The sequence below is a fragment of the Panthera pardus genome, unplaced genomic scaffold (genome assembly GCF_024362965.1).
Source record: "Panthera pardus isolate Hobbes unplaced genomic scaffold, ASM2436296v1 HiC_scaffold_1, whole genome shotgun sequence".
NCBI classification, from domain to species: domain Eukaryota; kingdom Metazoa; phylum Chordata; class Mammalia; order Carnivora; family Felidae; genus Panthera; species Panthera pardus.
This window is the reverse complement of record NW_026526654.1, coordinates 81695861-81715984: the sequence shown is the minus strand read 5'-3', so window position 1 is coordinate 81715984 and position 20124 is coordinate 81695861. Positions and strand designations below refer to the sequence as shown.

Genomic DNA, 20124 nt, shown 5'->3' with positions numbered 1-20124 from the left:
GCCACCTGAGCCACCCAGGCGCCCCAGAGCCCCCACTTTTCAGGTGTTCTATTAAACTGCGAGGCTCAGGCCTGTCGTTTATGGAGGAGAGAGCTGGGGCCGTTGACAAGAACATCCTGGAGAAACCGCAGACGTGTGAGGGAGGCGTGCACAGACCGGAAGCACTAGCAAGAACCGGTGAGAAGATCCCGGAGGGACCGAGGGTGGTTGCCCACGGCCCGGGGTGTGGAGCCGGCAGCGTGTGGCTGGAGGTTCTGGAAGCCTGAGGCTCAGCTCTCGCAGTTCAGCCTTGGCACGGTCAGAGCTGGCCCACTGCCACCGGGATAGACGGCGACAGGCCAGGTCTCAAGAATGTCTGCCCCCCCACCCCCACCCTGCTGAGCTGAGGAGCGGGTGAACGCAGGGTGGGAGCCTGGCCTCAGCACCGAGCCTTGCAGCCCGGGGGCCCTGCCTCCTCCCAGGCCGAGGGTTTACAGCCCGCAGCTCTGATGAGGGGCATCGGTGGCGGGCTGGCAGCAAAGAGGAAAATCAAAGAGGCCGCACTGGATCCGGGGTTCCTCTCGACCCGGGACTCATTCCCTCCTCTCTGCTTAACCTCGCCGGAGAAGCACACGTGAGGGCCTGAAGCTTGGTGCCCCCCTGACACACGTTAGCAGAGAGGGCGGCCAAGAGTTCCAGGGAAATGCGAGCTCCGAGGCCAGGCCACACCTCTGAGGATACAGCGGCCGTCGAAGAAACACATCAAGCCCAGCAACGTATACTCCCTGGGGCAGAATTGTTGGAATAGAGGGACTAAGGGGTTGAGTCGACAGAATAAATAAAACCGGAAGAGATAAGGGAGTATAAAAGTAACGTGAGCCAGGAACGAGATGTTATTGAATAGGGAGGCGCCTGGGTGGCTCAGGTGATTGAGCGTCTGACGTCAGCTCAGGTCATGCTCTCACGGTTCGGGGGGTTCGAGCCCCGCATTGGGCTCCCTGCTGTCAGCTGTCAGCGTGGAGCCCACCTCGCATCCCCTGCTCCCTCTCTCCGCTCCTCTCCACCTCGAGCTCTCTCTCAAAAATAAATAAACATTAAAAAAAGAAGAAGAAGAAGTTATTGAACAGAAAGCATTTAGCAGCACGGTGCCTGACACAGAGGCAGGGATTGGTTCCAAGGCCCAGAGCCGAACGGCTCGGGACAGCGGTAAGGACTCGAGCCCGCTGTGCTGCCTCCCCAGTGTGAGTGACAGAGATTCGGGGGGTGATGTTAAATCTACCCTTCCTCACTGCTTTAAGGATGTCCTTTACCAACCTCAACACTGCCTCTAAAGAGTTAGCCCTTTGCCGCACGTCTCACAATTGATAGCTACACAGCAGAGCATCGCAGCCCCACGGTGGGGGACGTGCCTACGCAGGTCTGACCGTGTCAGTCTCCAGCCTAAAAACTTTAGGCAGCTTTCTATCATCACCAGAGGGAACTCAGGACGACACCGAAGGCCCCTTACATCCCGGTCGCGAAACCACTTCCTCTGTTCTCTAAACACCTTGTGATCTAGCAACACAAAAATTGCAAGCCCAGGGGGGCAAAGAGGCCGTTTCTCAAAGGTGGGTCCTGTGGATCTGTTACCGCTGCCTCGGAAGCTTCTGGAGAGAACTGGGGAGAGACTGCCAAGGTTGGACTGGCTTGGCTGCTCCGGGCTCAGGAGGTGGGGGATGGCTTGACGTGCTGTGAATTCATGAGCCTTCCCTGGACATTCCCCATCAGGACCAAATCTTTTCAGTTGATCTTAGCCAAAAGGCCGAGAGGCGATAAGACCAAATCTTTTCATAACTTCATGCTGTTGGAACCGCCTACAAGGTTCTTTCCTACCCTGCCCACCAATTAAACCCCTACTCATCCTTCAAGACTCACCTAAATAGTAATCTTTCTTAGCATTGTCTCTTGTCCCCTTCCAGACTCCCACCCCTTTGCCAGTACGGCTGGTGCCTTCCTTCGTACATGGCCGTGGTTGTGCTTATAGGCTCGTACCACACGGCACTGGTAGCCTTCTCTCCAATCGTGAGCTCCTAGAGGGCAGGGACCATGATTCACTTTTCTTTGCAGCCCCCGTGGGATGTGCAGCGCCTGTCACAAAGACAGCATTTAATAAATGCTCAATTAATTAAGTATAAGTGCCTAACCAGCGAATTAATTACCCCGGATAATTGTGTATTGCTGAAGGATCTGTCCAGGGTGGTTCTTTGGAATTCCTGCCTTGAGGGAGGGTCAGATTCGTTTACTCTGGCTTATCCTCGAGGTGGGTCAGCATGATTTAATTTCAGAGCTTTGTTATGTTGTCATGCTTTCCTCCAAACACCTGCCTGTTCTCTAGACTGAGGCTTTCGCCTGCAGGGCCCTTCAGTCTCCTTCCCGGCACAGAGGTCGCCTGTCTAGCGGTGCTGGCCGGTGTCACTGGTGAATGTGTCAGGCGCTAAAGGTGTGCTTTCCAAACCTACCTGGAATTCTCCGTCCCGCCCCCACGCACCCTGCAGCCTGCCCGTGAACACCTACCTGTCTTCTGAAACTTCGCTCAGGCGTCATCTTACGGAGGAAGCTCCTTTGATCACCTCCCCCCCCCACCCCGAGCCCCCACTGCTCCCAGGCCCCACGAAGCACCATCCATCACAACACCCTCCCTCTGTCCGTCACAGCACCTATCACTTGCTATTTCTGGGGCTGAGTCTGCACAGATCCCGGCTGTGAGGCCAGGACAATTAGGGACAAAGAGCCGGGCCCTCTCGGCATCACCGGAAACAGTCCTAGGCCAGATCCGGAGACACCAGCCCGGGAGGCAACACAGACAGGCGTGTGCTTGTGGCACGGCAGGATTCTGCAGGTGCACCGTGTGGTCCTGCTGAGGGCGGGCCTGGTGGGCAAGCCAGCCAGCGGGGCCTGGGGGACAGGGCAGGGTGTAGGAGCCACCTGTGTGCTTAGGAGAGAGTGGTGACAGCTCGGCCCTGAGAGATCCGGAGCGCAGTGCCGTGACCAGCCAGCCCGCAGCACACAAACACCCATTCGGAAGAGATTTTGAGCTCAGATCCTGAATCCGTTGACAAAAGGGATCAAGGACTAGAGGAAAGGGTACCGACTTTTTTGTAGGCATTTCTCCCATGGCTCTTCTTCAACAGGCACCTGCTTCAGGAATTAATAAGCTCAAGTTCTTTAGGGAAGAGAACTCTTTTTAAAAATCGCAGACGAAGAGCATCCATCATTCCCTCTGCCTCCCTTCAGCCTGGTTTCGATTTTAGCCTTCCCATTCAGGCTGGGTGGCCAGGCATGCTAAGCCTGAGGCAACGGCAGCGCTCCTAAAAGGACAGAAACAAGTTTTTATTAAAAGCTGGCTCGGCTTTTAAAGATGAGCTTGGCAAAATAGCAAACACACAGCACTTAGCATGTGCTGGGCCCTGTTCTAAATGCTTTATACGAATCAATTCACTAAGCCTTCCCAACAACTCTGTGAGGCACCGACTCTGATTGTGTCTGTTTTATAGATAAGGAAACTGAGGCCGAGAGGGTCATGGACTTGCCCCAGGTCTCACAGCCAGGAGAGAGAAATTGGCATTTGCGGGCCAGCAGCAGCTAGGCTCCAGAATGCACACTGTTAACTCACAGTGATATCCCACCCTCAGCATCACAGGCCATATAGTGAGGTGTGCAGGACATATGGGACGGGCGCCCCTATGGTGGCAGGGTTATAGAAAGGCTAAGTTGGGTTTGGGGGGAGACTATGAGTGGACGAGGATGAATGAGGGGAAGGAATGAGAAGCAGGAGCGTCCAGGGAGGACTCTGGTCAAGGAAGCTATTGCCTAGGTGGGCGATGTCCGAGAGCGGCCAGGGGACCAGCAATGATGGGTCTGAGAGAATGTCAAGAGACCCACAAGACAGGCAAAAGCCAAGACGAACCCTAATGTTGAGGCTCTAAACACGTGCAGAAGCCAACGAGAGGCCAAGAGACCAACAGGAATGAAGAATAAGGAGATAGGGTCCCATGTGGACAGGCAGTGGAGTGGTCCAGTTGGAGCATTGGGAGCAACCATCCTGGTTGATGCAACCACCTGAAGGCCATGGGGGCGGGCCATGAGGAGGAGGCCTGGGTTAGGGAGCACCACGATAAATTGACCCCCGGCATTTGAAGTCTGGCCACCAGCAGTGAAAATGGCGCCATGGAAAGAGGAACTGGGATTGATTCCTCGGGAGCATGCAGTCAGGAAATGTTTGGGCTGGATCCCTGACGCCCACTGAGCTGGGAGGCCATGATTCTGGGCTTCTGCCTAAAAGGTCCCAAGGGAGAATGTCCCTTCCGCAGCCACAGTCTCTCTTGCTCTGGCCTTACTTGCTGAGGGTGCTGGTGACTTAAAGCAAACCTGCCGCCATGTCACGTCGTATAAATTTGGGGACTAAGCAGATACTAAGCTCTAAAACAAGAGCACGGAAGTCATGAGCAACATACCAGTGAGCTCATCATGTCACTGTGGAGATTTCCCAAGTAAATAATTTCCTTTCCAACCACCAAGTGTCATAATGATACCACCAAGAAAGATGTCTATTTATTCCTGGCCAGCCTCTCTCAGATTTACATTCCGATCATGAGATGGGACCTCTCACTGCATTTCAATTCATTACTTAATCAAGTGGGATGCCGACTGACCCCAGAGTGTCTTAAAGTTGGGATTATTTATGGATATGGTTTCTTGTGTAGGGTCACTGTGGGGTCTCATCTACATATGTCTCTCAGGAAAGCTGAGAAGTTATTTGCATAAGAACCCGTAAGTTTCCTGGGAGGGTCTACAAAGAGGACCATGGAGGAACTAGAGGGCAGATTGCCTACAATTAGGACCCAGCTACCCAAGGGGAGACCCTACCCAAACCCTGAAGGGGAGCACTTTGGAAAAGGAAGCTCCCCCGCCCCCTCAAGCCAAGAGTGAGCCAGTCAACACTCGCTCTGCTTCAGAGCGCATCTCAGTCGAGAGAGTCTATCATGGTGCCATGACTAGCCTCAGTAGGCTCCTCAGTTCCTTTGAGGCCCTTCCTGGAGAAGGGGGTGCTCTCATGAGCCAGACCACAACTGCAGTAGACTTCCACTGCACTGGGTTCAAAACATTTCTGAAGCACCTCTGGGGGCAGGTGGGGTGAGAGCAACGCCAATGGGCATGCTTCTTGTCTTCAAAGGCTCTCATGGTCCAGTGAGGAAGAGAGAAATATGCCACCCAAACCAGGGCCTTGGTTTATCTTTCATTGCTTCGTGTCTTCCGGTGGCCTTGAGGCTTCCATCATCATGCAATTTAACTTTGGTCTCTAGTAATGTTCTTTGCTTTGAAGTCTACTTTAGCCAGACATTAATATAGCCACTCCTGCTTTTTATTATTACTACTATTATTAATGTTTGCATGATATATGTGTTTCTATTCTTTTACTTCCAACCTACCTATGCAGTTGTGTTTGAAGTGTGTTTTTTATAAACAACATATGTTGGGCCCTTTTTTTTTTAATCCACTCAGTCAATTTCTGTCTTTTAATTGTTGTATTTAGACCATTTACATTTAAGGTAACCGTTCACACATGAGGGCTTAAATCGGCCACTTTTTAATTTGCTGTCTGTTTCCTCTATTTCTAATTCCACCATTTCTCTCTTCTTACCTCCCTCTGGGTTACCTGAGGATTCCGCCTTGATATAGTTACAACATTTTTGAGTGTCTTAGTCTGCAGAGTTTTCTTAGTGGTCACTATTATAATATACAAACGTAACTTATCATAGTCTATAGTATCAACGTCAACTACTTTTGAGTGATGGATAGAAACCTTACTTCCATTTTGGTCCCTCTACATTCCCCATTTAAAAAATATACTTTTAAGAATTTTCTACACATATATTGAACACCACACCAGATGCTGTTATAATTTTCGCTTGAACCTTCCAAAATGTTAAGAAACTCATGAGAAGTAGAACAGTCTATTCATTCCCATTTTTTACACATTCTAGTGTTCCTTTTTTCCTTTCCTAATCCAAACTTTCTCCTGTTATCATTTCCTTTATGTACGGGGATCTTTCTTCAGCCATTCTGAAAGGGTAGATTTCCTAGCAACAAAATCCCTTACTTTTATGTTGTCTGAGAATATCTATTTCCCCTTCATTCTTGAAAGATATTTTTGCTGGTTATAGAATTGGTGGTTGACAGTTCTCTTCTTTCAGTTCTTGAAAAATGTTGTGTCATTTCTGTCTGGCCTCCACGGTTTCAGATGAGAAATCTGCTGTTTTTGGAGTTAGTGTTCCCCTATATGTGATGCATTGTTTCCCACTGGCTGCTTTCAAGATTTTTTTTTTTTCTTTTTTTGGTCTCTACGTTTAAAAGTTTAATTACAATGTGTCTTATCATGGGTTTCACACCATTCGGGTTTATCCCATTTAGATTTCACTCAGATTCTTGAATCTGTAGATTTATGGCTTAACCCCTTGGACACCTTCCCAGCAAAAGTGGGGCACCACCAGCCCATTGCCTCCAAGGGCCCCACTGACCCCTGGCAGTAGGGAAGCAGAGGGCTCACTCACACAGCTCTATCACTACAGGATTGGGACAGCAGCTCAGCTCCTTGCTGGGCCCTGCTGATGCCGGGGCGGGGGGGGGGGGGGGGGAGGGGGATCAGCACACCAGCTAGCCTCGTACCTCACTCTGCCTCTTTGATCCCAGGTAAGTGAAAGGCTCAACTAGCTACTGGACTCTACTGGTATTACCCAGGGAAACTGGAGCACTGCCTGCTTTCACCAGCAGAGACTAGAAGATCAACTACCCACCTGGCCCACAGACAGTATCCTGGGGAGTTAGGGCACCACCTGCTTCCACCAAGTCAAAGACGAAAGACTAGAAAGATCTCTGCTTAGCCCTACTGAGCAAGGGATTAGAGTACTACTGCCTGCTTCTGTGGGGCAGGGGGTTGTGGAAAAAGATCAGCTCCCAGTTTGGCCCTGCTGAAACTCTGGGGGCAGGGTGTTTCTACTGGTACTTGGCTGGAGTAGGGCAAGTATTGCCCAAAAGGTTTTCTGTTGCTAGGTGACCCCTTTCTTGGCCTTTTGGCTGGGGTTGGGGGGGAAGGCTTTTCGTGAAGATTCTTTTGGTCTGCCTGTTGGCAATTCCAGTTTGGAGGCTTCTGTAGGGCTCTGTCCAGAATATATAGAAGGCAATAAAGAAACCCGGGGGACCCACCACTGTGCCGTTCCTCAAGTCCCGAGGGCCCTGGGTCGTCTGCCTTCTTCTCCCCCCGAGAATCTTCTTGTGCTGGTTTGATATGTCCATGGCCTTTTTAGCTGGGCGAGAGAGGAGCTGGGAGGATTAGGGCTGCTTCATCTTGGCTGTAACTGGAAGTTTGACTATATCGGGCACGTTGAGGAGAGGTCAGATATGTTGCAAGAGACCTACGGTTCCCTTTCGGGTTACACGCAATCTCAAAGTTCCCTCGTGAGCATGTGGAGGGGGGGAAGCAGCTGAGAAAAAGAGCCAGTGAGATTGTCACAAGCTGCTGTGCCGTGCAAGGACAAGCTTTTACTGCTTTAAACACAAAGCCTTTCCTGCACATTAAAACTAAGTAGTGATCCAGGAAGCCTGCACGTTGAACCAGTTTCAAAACATAAACTACAGACTTTAGAGAGCACAGCTCACTCTGCCTTGCTGCATGGATACATTTGGTGACTATTATATATTTCTCGGTAGGCTACCCAAAGTACTTAAAAAAAAAAAAAAAAAAAACAAACACCACGAAAAAACAAACACTGTAGCAGCAGTTAATTTAAATGGGCTTTCCGGGGGAATGTGGTGTGAATAAACCAAATCAGTAAGATACCCATTGAAAAGGAAGGCTTTGATATGCTGCAAGAACAGTGACTTTTGTGCCCAGTTTCTGACGTCTCTTTTAACATGAAATTTTAAAACATCTGTCTCTGAAGCAGAGCAGGAAATCTCCAAGCAGCCATAATTCTTTGGCTGCAGCACACGGCAACTACAGGCTGTCTGCATTTTTTTTTTTTTTAAATCCTACCAGGAAATCTCTCTTTTCCCTTTGAAACTAGTTCAAAGCAGGGTATTTAATGGGCATTTAGATGGAGGGAGAGTTTGAGAGGCCACTTTTACAAATGGTGTCATGAGATGAGTCATGGTCAAGGACGTGATTCTGCTTTTGGCAGGGTTATGAATGGGGCTGCTTTATTACCAAGCCAGGGGCGGGGGCGGGGTGGGGGCGAGCGGGAGACCACCTGATTCTACGTCAGTCTCATAGAAAAGGCAAGTTGCAAATGTCCCTTGTCAGGTACCTCTCTTCTGGGCGCCTCTTTGAAGCAAGAATAACTCTCCTGGTCCTTTGTTTGAATGAATGGCTTTTGGAGCTGTGTTTCCAATCTCTTTGACGGTGGCTTGTATTGCGTCAGTGGCCGTGGATTGGACAGAGAGGGTGTTGGGGTCATGCGTGCTTGTGTTTGCCTACGCAGCAGGGGGAGGTCAAGGTAGGTTTTTTTTTTTTTTCCTTGATGAAATATATGAGGTGCCATATGGTCGGAGTAACCTGAGAATACCAGGTGTGCCCACATCAGAATCTGATGTGCTGTTACCATGGAGACATTAGCTCCCTCTGCAATGCAGGGTCTCTACTTCCCCCCTCTGAAGAGCTTACTTGTCTAACAGGAGCAGGTGCTCTGCCATACAAAAGAAGTCAACCTTGAAGGCAGGCCTTTAGCAATTTCTGATTTCTTTTTCCTTGATTCCTCCTAGAGTTTTCTCCCTCTCTACTCAAGGCTCTTTTTTGAGCCAAGGCCTTGGCAAACTAGTGACAATGATAGTGACATTGATTAAGACTGCAGATACAAACAGTGTCTACCCTTTTAGATGAGAACACCAAGGCTTCAAGAAACTAGGAGATTTTATACCAAAGTCATAAATCTCATAAAGAAGCTTGTCCAAGACAGAGCCTAAACCCTGAACCATCTGACTTCACCCCGTGCGCTTAACTTCCTGCCAGTGATTAATCCATTACACTATTACGCCTACCTTTGCAAAGACACATCAAACTTTTTTTTTTTTTTTTTTTTTTGCCCTAGCTGGGCTTTTCCGAGTAAACGCCAAATGCAATCAGGGGTGGGAACGGACTAAGAACTGAGAAGCAAAATGGAAAAGATGTGAAGCCCCTGAGGGTTTTAGACTAGCCAAGTAGTGACTTACAAACAGGACATGTCACCACCACACTGAGAAGGAGTGGCTACGATTTACTGAACATCTGTGTGTTCACCTTCATTCTTTCGTGAAATGTGTATTGAGTCCTACCTTATGAGAAGCATTGTTCTAAGTCCCGCGGATGCAGCAGTGAACAAAACAAACAGACGAAAGTCCCTGCCTGTGGGGACCCCCCGGACTCCCCAGTCTGTGACCGTGTCAGGCATTTGGCCCTGGGAACTGGGAAACGGGGAAACCATGGTCCTTATCCTGAAGTTTACACTTAAGGAGCCAAGACCAGTGCACAAGAAGCTGACTGTAATGCCCTGTGACAAGTCTAAAGAGAGGTCCACAGTGCTGTGAATGTGGATTCTTGGCGGGGGCGGGGGGGAGGGGGGGCGGCGGGTTCCAAGGTTTTTCTCACTAGCTTAGGTGATCAAGACCCTCAAGAGATCCCAGATCCACTGACGAGCCTGGCGGTCCTGTGGGGGCCTCGTGACAAACTTCTGGGAAGTCAGAACGCCCTCAGGTAACACATATGGGCACAGGCCTTTGTCATGCAGGGACTATTATACTAGGTCTCCCTAACTGGTGCAACAAGCAATTGTTCAGGCTTTTTGTATCTGTTTCTGCCCCATTTCATTTCTTTACATTTCATTTTGCTTATTCTAGCTCTTCCTTCCACCTGCTGAGCTCTTTTTAAATGTTGTTTCAATAACCTTCACTATCATCTGTCCCTCCCAGCTTTGGGCCATCTAGAAGTTTGATATCTGCATCTTTACCTTCTACGAAACTACTTGGAGACCGGGGTCTCCATGTACGAGGTCCTGTAGCCTGGTATTAAGCCTTCTTTCCAGCCCAGCACAAATCTACTAATTAATGCCCTTTGATACGGCCGTTCTATTAGCCAAGAACCCAGGTAACCATCATTCGGGTTGCATTTCTCTACCTTGTCCACAAGGACATCACTTAGAGACCTTGCCAAACGTCTCAGCAAAGATCCTTCTTCCCCCCACAGAGGCCCACGCACACGCACCTCCACCTTGGTAGAAAGTTGGAGAGATTGCAATGGCTTTAAAATTCCAAATGAAAGATGAGAATACCCAACTATCTGGCTCTAGCCAGCCTGGTGAACTCAGGCCTGTTGTTTACACTTGGGTTCTGTTGCAATGATGCCAAACTGTCAGTCAAACACAAATGAAATGTTACCAGACAACTGTCCCATTTTGTTTTATTAATTTTTGAGTAGACAGGCATGGTATCAGAGCAACATACAAACACGGCTCAGTGTTACCATTAAATAAAACTTACAACACAGCAAACCTAATACATTTTAATGAGACGCACAGCCATGATTGTGCTGAGTGGTCATGAAAAGGGAATGGTAAGACACAACAACTGAAAAAACTTTCTGACACAGTTAAAAAAAAAAAACCCCTTGGAGGTGAGAGGTAGGTAAAGAGAGGTCCTAAGAAAAGGAAGAAGGGATAAGGGGGAGGAAATTAGGACCACCTAATAAGATCATGTGTAAGAGTGGGTTCTTCCCTTTTTTAAATCAAGCAATTCCATGCACTGTTAAGTGTTCCAATCCCTGGACGTGGCCAAATTTACGAGCTGGGAATCTGGGCAGGAAGAATAGACTCTAAGAATATCTGTTGGGTTCTTCTAAAAGAAACTGACGAACTTTAAAAATCAAAATCAACTAAAATCAATCAAAGCTGATTCTAGAAGAGCTGTTAAGATATAAGGTGAAAGATAGTTCCCGCCCCCCGCCCCACCCCCCCTCACCAAGAATGGCAAGCAACAAGAGAAAAATGCTTTCCTACGCAAGAATTCTTTACTAGGGAAGCAAAGAATTAGATGATTCGATTAAAAATCATCCGGGAAGCTTAAAAAAAAATTTTTTTTTCAATGTTTGCTTATTTTTGAGAGACAGGGAGTGAGTGGGAAAGGGGCATAGAGAGAGAGGGAGACACAGACTCGGAAGCAGGATCCAGGCTCTGAGCTGTCAGCACAGAGTCCGACATGGGGCTGGAACTTGTAAACCCTGAGCTCATGACCTGAGCTGAAGCGGGACGCTTAACAAACTGAGGGACCCAGGCACCCCATCCAGGAAGCTTTTTAAAAATTCAGACACCTAGATCACTCCGAAGCCCACAAAATCAGGATCTCAAGATCCTGGATGCGTAGGCATGTGTATTTTTAAAAGCTCCCCCGAGTGGTTCTGAAAATCGCCCTAATTGATTATCTAGAACCTTGATGGATATGTATTTTATACGTAGGGGGAATTCAAAATTATAGCCGGAGAGAGAGGAAAAATTGGGGAAAGCAAGCTGAAGAAGTGGAATACACAAAGCATCACAATGTCAAGTGCATCATAATAAAATTTAGTCAGATTGCTTTCCTAACACCCACCACCTAGGGAAAGGGTACTCTGACTGGCACGGTGAATGGGGAGATTGTTTTGACTCCATATGGAGCAGGCTGAGTGGGATGTCAAAACAGGAGGTTTTAGAAAACCCCAGAGAACCAGGCACTTGATTCACAGCGATAAAATGTTTTGGGAGGTGAAAGGAAGAGAAAGAACAGAAATGGGCCTTTTCAAAATCTCGTCGGATCCATCTTGCCCCCAGTCTCCAGAGGCCAAAGCAGTTTTCAATGAACTCCTTTTCAAAGAGTCCTTTCCTCCTCCTCTCTTTCGCTGCCCGGGGCGAGAGGCGGAAGCTGGGTGTGTTCTTTCCACCCTGTGTGCCATTTCACCCCAACCTTGCTGAAGACATCCCCTGCGATTGTGACCTGTGTTGTCGAAGGCGCTCATGAGGGCAGACAACTCCCAACTGTTTTAGAGATGTTAGAACTGTTGCCCAAGATGTGTCCAGTCCTGCACCCCTAGGGGGCCTGCCTGCAAGCTTCCCCCGGAGGGAAGCGGACGTGCTGTATGTCAGAGGCTCACTGGGGCCCAGAGGCCGTTGGTGAGCCTCTCACCAAATAAGCCCTTTGGTCTCCCCAGAAGCCACTGCCCAGCTCGCCCCGTTTGCTGTCTCCGGCCCTGGACTCACCCACCTACTGTCCCCCCCCACACACAAGGACCCGAAGGAAGCATGCGGAGTACTACCTGCAGGTTTTATTTTAAATCAACTCGGCACCGGGCACAGACTATTTATAAAACAGAGACACGATCTGCCTTGGCAGGAACTGGGACTTTACTAGAGCACTGAACAGCTCCCGGCGCTCTGTTGATGCTCTATAATACATTTAAATAGGTTGCCTCCCACACAAAGGTGGCTGGAAAGAAAATGGGATAGAAAACTGAGCCGGTTTTCATTCCGAGATGGACCACTCGGGTCCTGTTTCACTTCTCTGTCTCTCAGATGGGGTATGATTTCAGGAACAATCGAGGTGTTTTTCTTTTACAGTTAGCAAAGCAACAATTCCTGTCTGACACTTTCACAAGTGGATGTTGGGAAGAGAGTAAGCAGCGTAGCCAAGCATCTTGCTGTGTGATCTCGGGCACATCACCTCAGTTCCTCTACGGGGGAAAATAATGGCACGAGGCAAGGTCTCTAAACATCCACTCGGCCCGAGAGCGGTCTGGCTTCCCAGGTCGAAAACTTCCAAAGAAGAAAAAATGAAAACAAAAGACAGACAGGAAGCCAGCTGGGCAGTCCCGTCACCCAGCACGACAAGGAGCTGTGAGGTGCGTGGGTGGATGGTCACCCGCAGTAGATTGTTGTCCCCAGTCGTCCAACCCCCTCCCTGGAAGAGGCTCATACATCTCTACCCTTGCCGTGCGACACCTTGCAGAGAGAATAATATTTCCCTGTTTCGCGGACAACAGGTTCGTCCACGTGGCCTGGCTTGGCCACTGAACACAGCAGAAATGATATATGTGCCATCTGATTTTTAAGAGTTTTTGAGTGCTTCTGAGCCCTCTTGCTCTTTTCCCTAGGTCATGAGGATGGCGGGTGGGGGTGGGGGGGTTCTACTGAAGGCATCACGGATCTCCAAATGAGACGATGTAGGATCGCAGCCAAAGAGCTGCCGGCGACATATCTATGGGAATAAGAAACACACCTTTGCTATTACGAGCCACCAAAGTGTTGGGGTGGCTTCGTTATCTCAGTCTTACCCACAGAAAGCTGACCCGTCCAGCACCCAACACTGGGCCATGTGTGATAAATACCCCAAGAACGACCAGGACCGCTCGGCTACCCTGTGCTCTTAGAATGGACGCTCCTGGCTGCAGCAGCTTTATAATTTAGATACCACCATGGACGCCAGAAATACACAACTATTCAAATATGTAACACCGGCTGCCTCCCGCAGGAATTTGGGGGTGGGCGTGACGTTGCCATCATGGCTGTGCCCTCAATTCACCATGTATCTAAATTCCCTTAGGCCCGCAGGAAGCCTTGACCCTCTCCCCGGAGCCAAGTCACGTAACCCCTGAAATCTCGTGGCAGTCCCCCATTCAGAGAGGTCTGTGCTTATTTTTCTTGTGGTTGTTCACCTAATGAAAACACGGGATTTAGAAATTCCTCAAAGAACAAACAGATCCTCTAGGCCAGGATGAGAAACACTGCATTCAGTGATCTGAAAGAAAGGTCCCTTCCAACTCTGAAATGGGTCAATCTTAAAGCATTATCTAACCTGGACAGGATTTTCCTCACCATCTCACAGGTGGATATCCTATCTATTAGGGGCACGCATCAACCGGATGCAGCAAATTAGGGCAGACAGACAGATGAATTTTCCAAATGAACTGATAAGATAATTTAGGGAAAATGAATATGGTTATCAGGCAAACCTGTCCCGACTTAGCAGACTTTGTTCAGAAAGTAATGTGTGTTCCTTTAAGAGGGGGGGGAAAAAGTCAGAGAACTAATTAGATTTACAATCTGTGAACATCGTCAAAATAAAGAGTTCAAATCTATTTTTTTCATTCCTGTACAGCCTGAGGGCAATAGCCAGAAGAAATTACTATTAAGGGTGAGTAATGCAAAAGAGATTGTGTGCGAATTTCAATCTGAAACGTGCGAATTTAATATACAACTGCGAATTAAGGAGCGCCTTTTGATTTACGAAGTAGGCTTGGTTCATGCTTGGAACGAAGTTCTGTCCCGTAGACGATTCCAAGATGGACTAACGGACCGCACGTGCACCTGGAAACACAAGGGGGGATTTCGTAGCACTGGGAAGACACTGGGGCCGCAGAGCTGTCTCGTCACCCGCGGCACGTAAAAATCAAACCACCGAGGGGAACACTGTTGCTTGTGCCTCTGTGGCCCGCCGTGGCCCGGGCCAGCCGCCATCCCGCTAGAGAAAGCAGGCAACGCAGTTTGTCAACAACCAGGAATCACAAGAAGGTGATTTGGAGCCACACAAAAATCAAGGAGATTTGTGTTTATTCAGGCCATGTCCATAGACGAGACACCCGGTTCTTTTGCTCTAGATTTTCTGCTGAGCAGCTGATTTCAAATCCAAGCTTCACCATTACCCTGCAGCGAACGTGTTTCTTCGGGTCAGTGTTCCTCAGGACGGTTTTGCCTAAGGGGTCACAGTGAGGAAAGGAGACCTTCTTCTATGATTACAGATTCTCATTGCCCACTGGGGATGTTCTCACAGTATACAAGGTACAGGAGGCAATGATCATATTGCTCCCTACCCTCACAGAGTGTTAAAGAACTTGCTCTAATAAAAGGGAACCGTCACTCTGATACAAGTCAAGAGGAAGGCGATGATCGTTACCTCTACCTGGATTAGCATTCCTTCCCTCGCCACCTGCCGAACTCCTCTTCATGCTTCAAAACATGGCTGACATCACCTCCTCTGTGAAGCCTTCTTTGTCCTTTTCCTCCTCCACACCACTTCTCGGCCACATACTGTCATCGGTGCATAGAATTCTGTGATGGTTTGTTTCAGGGCTTTCTCTAGCAGGTCAAGTTCCTTCAGGCAGGGATTCTACCCAGAATCTGCTGGACATTCGAAACTTGGAATGATTTAATGAAGGTCTAAGTAGACTTACGTAAATAATCTTAGTTAAGATTCAAATTAAAATGCATGAAAAAACAAATCTTGCTTAGATCCTCTAGGCCCCCTTCCTGCAGGATCCCTCAGGCATTACGTAGAAAACGTCTGAACAGGGAAACCCTTGGAAAGCTCTGCTTTATGGAACCGGAGACCTTCTGACATCACGTAACACCTTTCCTTCCTTGTCAAAAGCCAGTGGGCCAACGAACTACCACTCCAGTCTGTGATTCTTAAGCAAGGCACACAGGCCCTGTGGGACCCTCTAGAAGGTACGTCTCTAACTACAGTAAGAGAAACATCGCGTCGCTCGTAAATTCCCTCTTTGTTGAGAAATTATGCTTACTTTTCTGTTTCTGTCGTAAATAGCGAGAAATGTGATCGTGTGCTAAATGAGGCAAGAGAGTTCTAATTGGGTTCTACCGCTAAACTCCAGTTTTTGGATCAGGGAAGGTATTAGAAGAAGTGAGAACAGAACCCTCTCTTCCTCCTCCCTCTACCACCTTTGCTTAAAAAAAAAAAAAAAAAATAGCCAAATAGTTTTCACGAATGCCTGGCAAAACACTTCTATGGACACATGCCTACAACCACTAGGTAAGCCATGCCAATGCTGGGGGCCAGAACTTTTTGGGCAATTAAAAGTATCTCACCTTTGGTAAAAAGCTGAAAACAGTGTGGGCAACTGCCTGGATAGAGCTCACCCTGCATTGGACAGGGAATTAAGGGGTAGTGCGACACTTCGGTCGATTTCTGGTATCTTTAGATTTCTGCTCCGCTGCATTAAAAGTACCAGTGTAGAGAAGAGAGTGGCCCCTAATTTTGACAGATACCCAACGGCCGTTCACCCCGGGTCAAAAATGGCTCAATGCAAATCAATGTGACCCTATTCACCGTGACTGGCAGGGGTTAGGAACATTATTCGTCATTGCATCTACTTAGTTCAGAGGGACTGACAAACAGCCAGCCTGGGCATCCAGGGCTGCTTTGCGCGTGGAGAAAAGAGAAAAAACTGACACAAAATAAAAATAGCTAACCAGCGGTGTGCTCCAGGGGGCGTGCGGAGGAAGCCCTGACTTGTAATGTTTGCTGGCTTCTGTGGCATAAATAGGCCCACGGAGGCCAACTCCAAGCTATGCGTGGTTGAAAGGCTTGCCCCTTCCCTTAAAATGCAGCGATCGGCTCCGGGAGAGCCTGCCAGGGGCCAGCGCAGCACCGCGGCTCACGTCTCCTAAGGGCTTACTGCGGTGCCAGAAACTGATAAGCCCTTTAGACTCAGGATGTCATTTCGTCCTCCCGACAGTCCTATACGTCCTCACAATACCACCAGGCCTCTCGCAACCCGGCAGACGGACCCCTTGTGTAAACAGCTGGTAGATCCCCAGCCAGAGAGCAGGTGTGAGGCTTTGACCAGAGCGCACACAGTGCAAGTTAAGACGGGACATCTGTGGCGCGCGGCAGTCTCGGCCTGGTCACAGGAGTACACGCGGATTCCTTCCCTTTGAAAACGCCAGATCCTCCCTCTTCGGTTCTCCCTTCTAGCCGGGACTCTCACAGCTTAGCACTTTTCTGTTAGTAACTAGGAATCTCTGCTCTACTCTTGCTTCTCCCTTCAACAGTTCCATTCACATTCGATGGAAGGGTCCTCGTCCTCCTCCCTCAGCGAGGAGAGGCCGCAAGCCGCTGCCTCGGGCGGCTGGCGGCTCTGGAAACGTCCCACGCGGATAAAAGGAGAGCCGCAACAACCTGGCGCCTCTGCGGGTCAAGTTTTGCACAGAAGCTGGAGGAACGGTTGTGCAGGTTGTGCACTGACAAGTAAAAGGAAGAAATGGGCAGTGACATTCACATGGTATCTAGAAGGCAGGCATTCTTTGAAGACTGGGAGAGGAAAACTCACAACAGGAATGAAACTTGTCCCATGGTGTTCAAGAGCTATCACGTCCAGACAGAGCAGAATGGGGGACACTATGGGAGGGGCTGACAGAGCCAGGAATCCTGGGCACACACGGAGCAGGGAGGCAGGCAGAAGGAAGACCCAGGTCTCGACCTCGAGTAGGGGCTTCCACTGTTCCGTGATTTTGTTGCCAAAAACACTGAGTCTCTTATTAAAAACTCTAATATGTGCAACTTAAACTTGAAAGAATTTTCCTATTTGTTTAAACATCTTCCAAATGAAGCGAGCGGTTCACAGGTTTGACCAAAGGTAAATGAAAACTTCTGCGTAGTGAGCATGAATTTTAATCATTTTTAATAAAGCTCCTGACTTAGAGTTGCAGTCAATGATTTACTTCTTCCACTTGGATCTATCCACTTTTGTGAAGTAACCTTTTCACCACAACAGTCATTAAAACTAAGCAGTGAAATACATTATAAATCACTGTACCCAGTGAGGCGAAAGTTAAAGTTAAAAAAAAGAATGAGGTGTATTTAATCTCATGGCTCTCAGTACAAACACTCTTCATAATTTCTAGAGGGCATTTCTGTACCAACAAAATTATTTGGCAATGTTTTCATATTTTCGGTCTCTAAATTTTCTAATGTCGTGAACATTGTTATAAATTGCACACAAAAACTACTGTAGATTACAAATGTTCTGCAAGCTATCAATACAGTCAGGGTGGAAAACTCACAAATCACTTCTTGATGGAGAGGCATCATCACAGAAATTTGCAGAACACTGTCCCAGGTCACCAGTGACAATGGCCAGCACAGTCCTGTCCTAGGAGTCGTATGAAATGAGATGGAATCATGACTGACTTCTAGGCCAAAGGCTTTTGGGAGACAGAAACACAAGCACTGACCAACTTGATTTCTATACATATTGCTTTATGTGTAAGCATATTTCCTTTCTAAGTAATTATCACATAGAAAAATATAAGGTAAAAGGTAAAAATATCCCCTCATGCAAGAGGCTTCTCATTTTCGTTTGAATTTTTAAAAAGTAGGTGTTAATTCTTAAAAGGAATTCATCTATCATAATGCTTTTTCATAAAATATTAAGAGTTCATTTACAGCACAAACTGGCAAGATATATAAGAAATTGGTATGCCCTGAAAAGTACAGAAAAAGATGTTTTTATCCCACATTAAAAAACTTCAGGGAGAAAATGATAGTTTCCACCAAAAACAGGAACTAAAGAGGTGATTTCTTGCAATTAACAAATATGTGTTTCATGCAATTCTCTGATGAGAACCCAAGAAAATGGTACCTTTCTTTTAATGTGAATATTTCTGAATATGGCTTCTAGCTGCCTCGAACAACCTCTATTCCTCTGGTGCTGTGTTTCAGCAAATCATTTCCAGAGTCACTCTGCTGTATGACATTCTGTCCAATTAGCTGTCAGCCTTCCACCTTCACTGCAAGGACCTTACTTTTCCGAAGAAGATTTCATACAATCACCCCACCCCGTTGAATTAAAACTACACAAAAAGCTGTGCTCACAGCCCGACTGCTGGGCCACACAAACCCGGTGAACGAAATCTCAGGTGGGGAACATTTCTGAAGAGACATGAGAACAATTACAGTCATTTCACGATCAGTTATTAATTTAATCCAGAATACAGCAAAGTCTCGCTTGAATTTTTAAGTAGAGGTAAAAACAAACAAAAAAGGTAATCTATAAGAATGTAAGCATTTTATGAATGTATGCGTGTATATTCGAATATGTACACGTATTCATCAGTTACATGATGGGCCCCCCAAAACAGTTCATTTTGTTTGCCATGTCTGATCGACCCACATTTGTCACCTGTGCTATGAATTCGGGAAGGCAGTATAGAACGTCAGTGCACTGTGTTTTCAAGAAAGCACACTGTTATTTATTACAAACTCTTTGCAGAGGCCTGCTTTGAAGAGAAACAAATTAAGCCAGTTCTTTCAGTAAAGGCAGAACAACTTATTACACTAAATTCAGAACCAGCTTAGATTTTGAAATACGGGCTCTGCATTGTAAACCGAAATTTCATCCACATTTATCTTTGGAGGAAAAAAGTTTTGATTGGGGAAAAGGCTTTTAAAGGCTGACGGAATTCATGACAAGGGTTCCTAAGGCTGCCTGGAAACCAAATTGTTCTTAAAAAATAACTTTGATGAGTTAAGTGTAAATGAATCAGAAACATATGGATTAAATTTCCCTTAAAATACACAAGGGCTTGAAAATTAGAGGAAGTATGCCTGGTAAAGTACATTTGAGAAATGTTACAAAACATGTTTCAAAATGTTTGAAAAATAACTTGAGGTATTTTACAAATTGCAAACGAGGCTTAATTCATTCATCTCTAATTACGTAATAATTACTAACACTATAGTTTAAGATTTATGTTCTGTAATACAGTAGTCATACCATGATTAGTTATTTGTCTAAAGAAGCTATTCAAGATGTGCTAATTGGAAACATCCTGAACATTCAGAAGTAAACTCAGCTCCGGGGTAGTGCTTCAAATACAGACCCCAACCCCAGGGCCAGCTCTCCTGGTAACCGACGGTGACCATACACACAGCTAATGACTCTGGAGCTGTCATCCAGTGGGCAGAGCACTGTCAGGGATCTTATTAATAAAAATAACCGATGGAGCTTTATGTCGCTTAAGTTGGTGGTCTAAATATAATTTGTGGAACGTCTTAGAATGACTGGTTCGTATAATAAAGCCTGTCGTGAAAATCAAGAAGGTGTATATTTATATACACCTACAGCAAATAACAGTGACATTCTCCAAATCACTTTAATCCCACAACACAAGAGCCTAAAAGTCTCCTGGCAAAAAAGCATCATAGGAAACAGAAGGTAACAGTGATTACTAACCTCAGAAAAATGAGTGAGTGTAACATTTATTTCAAGAATTGAGTACTTTTAGGGGTGCCCGGGTGGCTCAGTCGGTTGAGCATCTG

General features: G+C 47.3%; 1 protein-coding gene across 6 annotated transcripts in view; it reads right to left on the bottom strand.

The window, feature by feature from the left end:
• Positions 1-10427: 10427 nt before the first annotated feature.
• Positions 10428-20124, bottom strand: part of KATNAL1 (katanin catalytic subunit A1 like 1) — a 101094-nt gene continuing 91397 nt past the window's right edge. For all 6 annotated transcript variants that reach the window (XM_019447869.2, XM_019447866.2, XM_019447865.2 and 3 more), the window contains one exon: positions 10428-13266. In XM_019447869.2, the coding sequence (XP_019303414.2) occupies positions 13164-13266 (103 nt within the window). In that variant the 3' untranslated portion in view covers positions 10428-13163. The remainder of the gene's footprint in view (positions 13267-20124) is intronic.